The 12047-nt window shown below is 27.0% G+C and overlaps 1 protein-coding gene across 2 annotated transcripts in view; it reads right to left on the bottom strand.

The window, feature by feature from the left end:
- The window catches only part of LOC103573131 (solute carrier family 12 member 6), a 63575-nt gene extending 51877 nt beyond the window's left edge, over nt 1–11698 (bottom strand). The window contains exons 1-2 of one of the 2 annotated variants that reach the window (XM_008552047.2): nt 11394–11698; nt 9872–10289 (exon numbers count right to left, since the gene is read on the bottom strand). In XM_008552047.2, coding sequence (XP_008550269.1) covers nt 9872–9965 — 94 coding nt within the window. In that variant the 5' untranslated portion in view covers nt 9966–10289; nt 11394–11698. The remainder of the gene's footprint in view (nt 1–9871; nt 10290–11393) is intronic. The other variant, XM_053741187.1, reaches the window with a different exon arrangement.
- Between the last annotated feature and the right edge of the window lie 349 nt (nt 11699–12047).

Below are 12047 nucleotides of genomic sequence, written 5' to 3'. Positions count from 1 at the left end.
AATACTTTTTATCTTTTGTTTGTTTGCCAACGAATAAGAAAGATTTTACTTTTTCAATTTTATCATACCCCAACTCAATTATCATTACCACTAAATTTTTTCTCCCATCAAATTAAATTACTATAATTAATTTTAATACACGAATATTATAAAAACTTTTTTTTTTATAACGAAAATTAATAGCCAAGCGATTAATAAAATTTTAAAATTCGAGCAAATTGATTATTTTAATTTTTTAATCTATTTTAAATTCTTTAATGTCAAGGGTATTTTTATCCAAGACATTTCGAAGATTGTTGTGCTGGCAAATATTTTATAAAAATAACAAAATTGCTGTATATATAGAAGTACACACACAAAAGTGTTTACACAGCAGTCAAGGTGAAAAATCAATTGAATAAAAGATGTAGATAAAAAAAAATGAAATAAAATAAAATAATACGAAAAAATAAAAAAAAATTCCACAAATATTTTTCCACCGTCCTCGATTTGAAATATTATTGTATTGTATGTCCACACGAACATGGTGCATGGGCATATATGAGAATATATTTTATGTCGGTAATATTGAGCGTATGTACGCTTGCGCTACTGAAAAAAAAAAAATATATATATATATATGTAATACTTATTTCTATGGGTCATACGCATTGAATGAATGTATATATGGATGTATGCATTTTTGCATATATGAAAATCTGTTTCTCTACTTTTTTTTTTTTTTTTTTTTTTTTTTTTCAACTCTATATGTGCACCACAATAGCATACCCTATAAATTGTAGTAGCAAAAGCTGAGTAAATACAGTGTATAGCTTCAGCGAGACGTAAAGACTAAAACGGATGAGAGAAAGGCATGACGAGATGCCACTAAACAAGATTGAATCCATTGTTTACGAGTAAAATTTCCTGTTTGAATTTTCAGTCATCTCACTCGTAACTGGAATCCTTGTAGAGGCTAGTGAAGATTTATTTTTTATTCAACACTTGAGGTAAACCTACAAACTTCTAATGTTTTATTTAAATTTATTGGATACTTTTATAAAATCGATAGGGATTAAAATTAGCGGTCTAATTTAGTAAGGAACAAAATTGATTCTTGTCTTAAAATACTGAAGATTCACACAACTGTCGAGAATATATTATGCAACGTATAATCAACTCCAACCTTGACACCCGGGGTAAATCGATTTTTATAGGGATATATACAATGTCAGCACTAAAACTAATCGTAAATAATCTGCTAGAAATGTATAATCTACAGCGGATCTACACTATGCAAGTTTATTTTTAAATATTTTTTTTAGTATTCGATTTTCATTCAAATTTATTCGATTGCTATTTAAAAATTTGCTCTCTATAGATTGGGAGAAAATTTATTTTACATATTTAGCTCATTTTATCTAGAGTACACCTCTCTGTGTAGAGAAATGAATTTATATTGATGTTCAAAAAAAGAAAAGTTCCATTGAAAGGAACCTCTCGTTAATATTTCAAAATGACCGTTTTACTACACATTATTATATTTTTTTAAGTAGAGAAATTAGTTTTTATAATGATCAAAATTAAAATCATCAAGCTAATTAAAATTTGAATACTACTTTAATTCATAAAATATCTCGTAAAAGTATTCCTTTGCCAGCTGAAAAGTTTACGTATACAGATTTTATGATTACCTCCTAAATATGACTTTCCAAATATATTTATAAGTTATGAAGTTATAACTCAAAATATATGAGTAGCAAAGCAAACATAACTTACTTTTTGTAAAATATAAATATATAGCCTTCATTATTTTTTTTTTTTTTGCAACATTTTAATCAACAGTGACAAAAGTTTATACCGAAATATACATAAGTATGTCCATTTATTTTGAAACTTTTTATATAAAAATGTGTGTAGCATAAAATTGTAGTCAAAAAACTCCTCAATGACAACTATTCAAAAATATTGCGGAAAAAACTTCTATTATCTTTGGAAAATTTTTTTTTCAAGAAACAATGATAGTTAATAACAATGATTTGATAGGGTATTTAAATGTATAATAAGTCATAACTCAGAATATAATACTGCGCATTAAAAAAAAATGGTTTAAAAAGTTTTAAGCCGTTGCTGATAATGTCTGAAAAGCTTTACATCATAACGTACAAAAGTGGGAGAGGATAAGAGAATTTGAGATAATAACCAGAAGGTGCTAACGTGAGTGGCTGGAGTTTCGCCCTGGGCATGACCCTCGGTCGATGAATCCAGTCTGGATACTCTTTATACCTACATATATATATAGCATGATATCCAAGAGGAACGGAAGTAAAAGGGTGTGACTGCACATACATACACTCACATGATGCCGCCACTCTAAACATTGAGTCCATCGCTATTAACGAAAAATAAAGGATAGAAATAAAAAAAACTTTTATAATATTATTCAAAAAAAAGTACTTTTCTGCTAAAGTTTTTTCACATATAATGACAATGAGAACTACTATACAGCCAATACTATTTGCTAAGTACTCGAGTAAGTTAATTAGTAACTTTATTAAATATCCTCATCACAGAAAATGAAAATAGAATACGACAACAATGTGAATGACAATAAAGTTAAATACAAAGTAGCTACAAAGTGAAACAGAAATAGAGATTGAGAGAGAGAAAGAGAGGAAACTCGGTCAGTAATGTGATCGGAACTTTGAAAGCTATCCAGATTTGTTGGTACGTAACAAGAAGCTCGAGGTTACCCACTTGACCAAAGATCACATCAAGTTGCACGTTGATGTGGTTAACCCGAATATGATATCTATATTTTATTAATGTTAATACATTATTATGGATAGATAGAGAGACGTAAATGTCGATTATGAATATAGTGAAGCTCTTCATGACAATGGTATATATATTTATAATGTTTTCAATCGGTTTTCATTAAATGCGAGATGCGTAAATTAATTTAATCCTACTTTAGAAGGACGTGATAAACATTATTACTAGAGTTTATAATGTTCTGAGTGACCTTAAAGAGATTTCCTGTTGCTACTGCAACATCATGTTGTGTATGACGTTGTTGCATAATAAATGAGACTAAGTACACATTCGATCGTATATTCAAATTATATTACGCTCAACCTAACAACAATTTATAGATCTCTACTCAAATACCATCGAGGTATATTCGTGATTATCAACAGTAGTCTGCTCACTCGATTGAATATGCTACTTGTATTTAAATTACGATTGCAGTGCTTGAAATTGCCTATCGATTTTGTCTTTTTTATTTGTCATAAATTGCTCTGCGATTGAAAGTGAAAATTATTGTTTGCTTTATTTATAGCCATTTATTTTCTTAAACTTCCTGACGTATATGATTAAGGAGAGTAACTATAAATCAGCACTATTGAAAAAATACGAGAAAATATTTGAATATAAATAATTTTGAATTATTCGATGAAAGGTTTATATGCTGTTACTATATTAATTTATGAATTTCGGTTGATTTTGAGTTTATAAAATAATATAAAACTAGATTAGACTGGCAATGGAAAATATATGCAAATCAATATTTGTTAATAATTTATTCCGTCATCAATGGAAACTTTACTAACAAGATGATTCTTTACTTAATTTTTAAAATTTCAAAAGAAAAAAAAATTTAATCTCGATTCTTTTTAAACTCAATTTATATTTTATTTTTTTTGTACTATACGAGAATGAAGATTTTAGTCTCCTATATATTTTCAGAAAAGTTTTGTTAAGACTTTGATTAAATTAATTCTTTACATCTCTTAAGTTATCTAATAGATAAAATAAAAAGAAAAAAAAATTCTAGATAACTTATAAATTACTAATCAGATCGATTCTTAAATCAAATTAGAGCTGGGCGTTGATTAATTTCTTCTACTGCCAATAATTATTTTCTATCAATTAATTCGTTCGAAAGATATTTTGAACAAGGTTAAAAAAAATTATTTTTTTGATTTTTTATCTGTTAGTTTATTTAACTAACATAATTTAAACAAAAACTAATCTCTATATATATCTATATATTATTTTATACCTCTTATATTTATATAAACATATAAAATTTGAGAGTATGTTCAAGAGAAAAACTGCTATTAAATAAAGTAATCGTAATTACACTGCCAAAAATCGGGAGTGAATTCGGAGTGATTACGAATTTTATTTGAATCCGAATCCATTTCGTCGCTCGGGATTTTGAAGTTTTTACAAAAAATCACTGCATACGGAGTAAATAAGGAATTTGTTCTTTCTTCAGAGTGACTTGGATTTTATTTAAGCCTGCATTCACTCGAATCCGGAGTTTGGATATTAAATTAAACTCCCCTTCGGAGTAAATTTCATAAATGAATAGGCAGTCATTTGCTCCTCATTCACTTGGGATTTAATTCGCGTCCATTCCCAAAATTTTTTACAGTGTATTGAAAAAACTGAGGTTAAATTGCTTCCATCGCCTTATTTTCAATATTGTCTGCTTTGTATTTAAAAAAGTATGAATGTGTACAAACTTAAGAAGCTTCAGGTTATCGTAAATTTGAGTTGTAATGTAGATTGTTATTTATGAGACAATACACATTTTAATACCGACAATAAAAGATTTTATGATCGTGTATTGTTTTATTGGTGAAGGAATGAAAGATGTGTGATGTGCGCTATTAAACGCCAAGTAATAGTTGGATAAAATAATTCAAAGCTTGATTATGATCAGTGTGTAAAAACAATAAACGCTGTAATTGGGCTAATAATAAAATAATTGCTGTCGCGAGAAGACAATAATGCTGCTGATATTGAACGCATCTATAGATATATTTATGTACAGCCTTACAACAGTAGCATATGAATCACTCATAAATCGAAGTTAATAAATTGTTGAATTTATTTGATTTAAAATGTAAAATGTCATAACAATAAAATAAATTACATGAATAATTAATAAGTAATTTATTTTATAATTAATTATTTATCCAAGGCCTTAATGAATAATTATAAACTGGAATAATATTTCACAAAGTTCAATAAATGAACCGAGAAAAGAACAATAAGAATAAACCAAAGCGGAAAAAAGACCATGAACTCCACATGAATAGTTTCTCTTTGATGTTGCCTACTTCAGAGCTTGCTCTCTATTAATTTCTCAACTCTGCGAGTTTCGATTAAAAAATACTGCGTCTCACGGGTTCATAAAGTCTCGTTGAAGCTACCACTATACTCTTTGAGGTTGTCTTAACAACTAATCCTGCTTTTATACCACCAGCTTCTGGTATTTTAAATTTGATATAATGAAAATAAATATTTCTCGGAAGTATTATCATCATCAGCTTTATTTTTTATTACTGGACCAGCCCGAACTCGCCAGTCAATTGATATGATTACGAGTTATGCGTTATTCCTTAAACACAACACTACACAATAATATTTATTATAATTATAATTAGCCAATGCACTTGTATATAATTTCATCAATTACTTGAATTAATATTTTATTTGTCATCACAAAAATTTTAAATAAATTACTATTAATGTAACACTTAATTATTTTTAATTTTTGTATCAATTATATTACAAGTACTTTAATTTAAATAAATTTACTACACAACTAGTGGAACAAAAATAAAAAATATCTCTTTCCAAGATAAATTAAACGACTGACTGATAAACATGACTGTAAAACGACCCATCATACTGAAGTAAGTACTTTTTTTTATCGTCACTCTAAATAATTAATCATCTTACGATATCATAATTGAATATTAATTATAACTGATATGATAACAAATTAATTATACCAACAATGTAATTAATACTTTTGCTATAATAATAATTAATGATCAAATAATAAATGAATTTTTTAAAACAGTATGAACGTTTTAATTTAATAAATTATCTAAAGTATGTTTATTTGTCGCGTTAATACAACTCGCGATAAATTTAAATGTCCATAGTTTCTGTTTCGAAGCTTCAATGAGGTTTTGAGCAAACAGAAACTTCGAATGTTATTGTTAACGCATTAACAATGATCAGAATTTAATTTAATTCGAAAATAAATTTATATTGAACACATATTGTAATGAAATTCAATACAATTATAAACAAAATAACAATTTTGAATAGTGTACGTTTGAAAAAATTAATTATCAATTACTTGCGAACGCGGGAAAAGTTTATTTAATTTTCGTTAACGGAAATCCAAATTAATATTTTAAATTTGTGTTCGATAAATAATAAAGTTTGAGGGAATAATAAATATAAAAGTTTTCTAAAATAAATTGAGGAGTAATTTAATATATAATGAGAGATTAAATTAGTAAGAGTGATAGAGATAAGTAAGAGCATTGTAGATAAGTATAATTCCAACATTTATACATGTATATATAAATTTAAAGTGTATAGAATGTCACATAACTCATTATTGTTGATAAACATAAAAAAAGTCATTACACTGACACTGGCACAGTGCCACAGTTGAACAAATAATGCGTCCGTGTTACTAACATATAATATATGTACAAAAAAAATTAAATTCAGTATCTATATATATTAGAGTGGTCCAAATAAACCAACTATTTTTTTTTCGAGTCTCTTATGAAAATTTGTTGGTTTACGATGTTTTAAAAAGCCTCTCCAAAAATCTGCTTGATAAAAAATTTTCAAAAGGTTAGTCACGAATTTTGAAAATATCAAAAATGATCGAAATTTGAATTTTTATTTCAAATTTTTTTCTTTCTCGTGGCAGCAATAGTTTATATTTGAGAATCATGACTACGCTGAAAATATAAGCCCAAAACTAAAATATTTAAACTTCGCTCAAGAATTTTAAATGTTTCCGAGTGCTGTCTTTTGAACGTTTTCGAGCGACCCTTAAATATTGATAATAAAGCTTCTCGATTTTTTCACCATCGATTTGCATTTTTGATTACAATAAATGGAAATATAACCCGAGAAATAAAAATAATAAATTATTTACATACTTCTTTATTTTCTAATTCAATTTTTAGGTTTTTTTTGTTTATTCAAAACTCACCAAATTTTATTGTTTAAGACTGTCCTGTATATTTATGGTTATGCAAAAGCTATATTTTAGTGAAATGACAATAATTGAGTCATAAAAAAATACAAAAATTAATTCAAAGTGTTAGTTCAATATTATCAGTTACTATTCAAAATTCTTGAGCGCCGTTTCAATATTTAAACTTTGGGCTAAAATTTTCAGCATAGACATGATTTTACAAATATAAACTATTGCTGCCACGAGAAAGAAAAAGTTTAGAAGTAAAAAATCTGAGTTTCAATCATTTTTGATATTTTCAAAATTCGTGAAGGTCCTCTTGAAAGTTTTCTATCGAGGTGATTTTTGGAGAAGCGAAAAAAAAATAATCGGTTTTTTTGAGCCACCCTATAATATATATATATATATATATATACCTAAATATATTTATTTATCCATTTTTTACAAATAACTCGCTGCTGTTTCTGTATTGACCAATAAATTTTGCGAACATCCTCTAGAGTGAAAGCATTGAGGTCATCGTATCAATTGACGTTTCAATAAAATGTTTCCTATTCAAACTATATTGTCAATCATATTTTTATTTTAATTAATCAAATTGGAAAATAAAACTAACACAAAAGAAGAGTGGGAAAATTCATTGAATAGATTTGAATATAAATATAAAATAATTTTGAAATAAAAAATCAAAAAAACTAATTTGGAGCAGTGGCAATAATTTCGGTATAATACAGAATGTAGAGAATTTTTAAAAAAATGCCGTGACATATTTTACTTGATTTTTGTCAGACTCTCAAGTAGAACAAATAAGAGGGTTGAAATTTATGATAACTAGAGGCGCCACCCTTCAGCGCTGTGCAGAAACACCTTTTACAAAGCTTTCAATGATACAATAGACAACTAAAGACAAGGTAGGAAGGCAGAACACGATAAGAACCGTACGTTAAACCTCTCGACCTGCTACTGACGAGAAAGGAAATAAAAAAAAGGCTAAATAAATGCACGTGATAGTGAGACGGGTCAAAGAACAAAGAGGGTGCGATTATCGACCCTCCAATGTCAGAGTTTCTTTATGTTGCATTACATGTTTTATAACTACGATGCAGCAACCAACACTTTTAAGCTCACACTCGTCACGATTTCACACCCCTTGGAACACAATCTGAGAGTTAACTTAAAAGTACCTGGACTTTTTTTTCTATCAATTTTTTTTTATAGCGACAGACTTTATTTCTCTGTACATCGAACGCCATTTATTAGAGTGTAATGTTATTAATGGAATTTTTTTTAAAAAGTATATTGCAAGATCGTAGGATATGAAATATAGATATAGAATCGTCTAGATCAATAAATAAATATAAAATTTAAGAATTATCTAGAGGATATAAGTTGATGCAACTTTTCTGCACTTAGTTGTAAACCTCCGGGACTACTGGGTAAAGATGACGACAAATCCTCTTTACTTTTTACTTTAATCCATAAGTAAACTGACTTGCTGGTTGTATATGTGTATACATATATGAAACTACGGATGTTTGGATATTGGTGTGGGAGTAAATCCCAAAATAGAGTATACACTCAACAACAGAACAAAAAAATAAAATACAAGTAACTACGACATTTTATACTACTCAATGTCTCTACATATATTAAACATTACTCTTAGAAGGATTTCATGACATTTTAAATATTTAACAATGCATTGATACATGTATGTAAGTTTATATCGCAAAAATATCACCAATATCTATATTATCTTTTTTTTTTTATTCCAAAGCAAATAAATAAATACATGATCCTGAAGTTAACAGACAACTGAAAATATTCGGATATTTTTATTCAAAAAATAAATTAAAAATAAAAATATGCACACTTAGAAAATAAAAAAAACTATAGATAAAATTTTTTAAATAATTTTTTTTTTTTATAATTTATCATTTAAAATAAAATCCAAAAATTATAAGACGTCGGCTAACTTCAGTATCATATAAATAAATATTTATGGAGTTATAGTGGTTAAAAAAAAATAAAAATAAAAATGATTGATTCGAATGATCTAGATTTATCCACTTTTTACTGGTTATTTATTAAATCGTAAATATAAAATTATGAGGGTCAATAGTGGCGCATTCTCGCCGGCGTTAATTCTTTAAAATATTGTTGGCTGAATCTAAACAATGACTCATATAAACGACAACAGATGATAGATTAATTATCGCCATGACCATCTTGGGTCGTGGTTAAAAACCCATCATTGAAATTCCTCAAAAGTTTAAGTTAAAAATAATAAACAAATAAATATTTTTAAAATTTTAAAATCAATATTTACCAAGACGAAGAAAAATATTTATTTTCGAGGTCATTAGCACAACTTAAGATGACACTTGATTTATTTTTAAAACTATTCGACGTTTATTACGAAATTATTAACTTTCAATTTTTTAGTTCCAAGAGACGTTCCAAAATTTTTTTAAAAATAAATATTTTACTCGTCCTTCATTGCTAATTAACTAAAATGGATTTGAGTATTTTATCATATAAAGTAAAATATTTTTTTAAAGATTTGGAAGCACTATAGATGTTCACCTTGTATTTATAATCATATATACATATATCAACGTGCATATATTTAAATATGTATATAGATTATTGAGAAACAAAAGAATTAATTTAATTCAAAATTATTGGAATAAAAACAGACAATTATTTGAATTATTAATAATTAATTAATCGATCGATAAAATATCTAAAGGTATTGAAAAACAAATAAATTCCAGAGGTATTCATAGCTGATAAAATATAATAAATATTTCAAAAATTATACATATATTCATATATAAAATAGATAATTAAACTCACCAAATTCAATGGACGATAGATTAGATTGCAGCGTACCACGTTCATAATGCCCCGTGGTGTTATTTAACGGCGTCACAATAAAACGTTCTTGCATTTTGTCTCGTTATTTATTCAAAGTATCAAAGTATTAAAATTCAGTATTTCAAAACTATTCACGTCAATAAAATATCACTTGTCACAGTTTAAAATAAGTTAGTCAAAAATTTTTAAAAATAAACAATTAAAATTTTCCCGCACTTTTTTTCCTACGGCGTTTTGTAAACAAATACTCCATTCGCTGAATAAAAAAGTGTTATTAATTGTTTTTTTATTATTGATATTTATAAATTAATATTATAAAATTTTTTTGTTAAACGCACAGTGGGCAATATTCCGTGTGAATAAACCCGGTGATTAAACTAGACTGAGACTGTTTGGTCTGGACAGTATGATGTGATGAGAAAACGAGGAAAGTTATCGTACAAATGTATGTGTATGTATATGTATATACAAATATGTATATATATATATATATTAGTAGTTGACTAACTACTTGTTACCCGTATCCCAGTGGGAGACATACACATTAGAGGGGACTAAATAACAAAAAAAATGAAATAAAAGAGGAAATACGAGTAAAATATTGCGAGAGAAGGGGAAATTAACACGAAACTTTTAAACAATTAAATTAAATGAGCGCGTTTTTTTTAATAAAACTTAAACTATACTACTGATGTAATATTAAATACGTGTATACTCTATGCGTTTAGTTGCATTACTCCCTCCTTATTTTTTTATTCACATGTGCAGTGAAGAACCGAGCGCACGTACACATGAACACTATTTGTGCACGCGATCGTCATACACGCGACGTACTCGTGTTTTAAAAAAAATTTACTCAATCAATCCACGTGCCTGACATTTATGGTGATCTTCTATAAGAAATTGAATTTTTCATAGTTGAATAATAATTAGGAAATTTAAATATTTAAATGGCAATTTAAAAAAATTTCGCGGGTTATTTTAAATAGTATATTATTTGATTAATGACTGACACTGATGTTAAAAAGGATGATGTGTGTGTTACATATATTTGAATATAAATACATACAGATGTACGTATGCCGGTTGTCAGACTGCTTGTTATCGACGTATAGTGTATTCACGCAGACAGAAACATAATTAAAAAAAAAAAAATAGTACCGGTGTTTCTTGACAACAATTCGCTGATAGAGTTTTTGCAAGAGGGCAGCATCTGTCTAGTATTTTATAAATCGATTTTGTTTTCCTTGTAATCTACTTTATCAGTTTGATAAATAATTATTTGTAATTATTTAATATTTTTTTATGAAATCTCGAATATTACATACTATTGAAATTAATTTTAAAAATATAACGATTTTCAAAAATAAATTTTCTAAAGTGAAATGAATGCGCAGCAAAATATGGGAATTATAAAACGAAAATTTTATATAAATATTATGAAAATAAATAAATGTTGGGATAAAAAATACGGACATAAAATAGGATTTTTAAATTTAACCTGCTGATAAATGTTTGTGAGGTATTATTTTTAATAAGAACTTTGGTTTCAAAATGACAAGTCTTTAGCTAAACTCCATTGTCTCCAACAAACATCACTGTTTACTTCACTACAAACTTCACTGTTATTAAATATTCACTGTTATTAGTAAAAATATTATTTAAATTTATTTTATTTAAACAATTGTAGAATACTTAAGACACAACACATGTACTAGTACCGGGTACGATATTTAACTCGCGGTTTTTATTTATGTATTATACTATACTCATACCGAAAATACATACAGCGCATTTGGCGTCTGTTCTAATCTGATCTACACTCCGTCTCCAATGACAACGATGACGACATTTCAGGCACATTCTAGAATGCGCAATAAGCAGTGCGCAATATTGCTTGCATAGCTGCAGTATAAGCCTGCCGCGAAAATTTAAAAATTTAATCAAATTATTTATATAAATGATTTAATTTAATTAATAAACATTTATGATGATAATAATTTGTAAAACTTTATTTTTGTAAGTAGTAATAATTGTCAGTATATATTTTCAAATGAAATCGATAAAACTATCGATACTTGATCACTTTTTTAAATGCACACTCATTAATTATTATTATTATTATTATTACTTGCACGGTAAATTTTGATATTTG

Source organism: Microplitis demolitor, chromosome 8 (genome assembly GCF_026212275.2).
Source record: "Microplitis demolitor isolate Queensland-Clemson2020A chromosome 8, iyMicDemo2.1a, whole genome shotgun sequence".
Taxonomy (NCBI): Eukaryota; Metazoa; Arthropoda; class Insecta; order Hymenoptera; family Braconidae; genus Microplitis; species Microplitis demolitor.
Note: the sequence above shows the minus strand (reverse complement) of the source record. Positions and strands in the feature narration are given on the sequence as shown.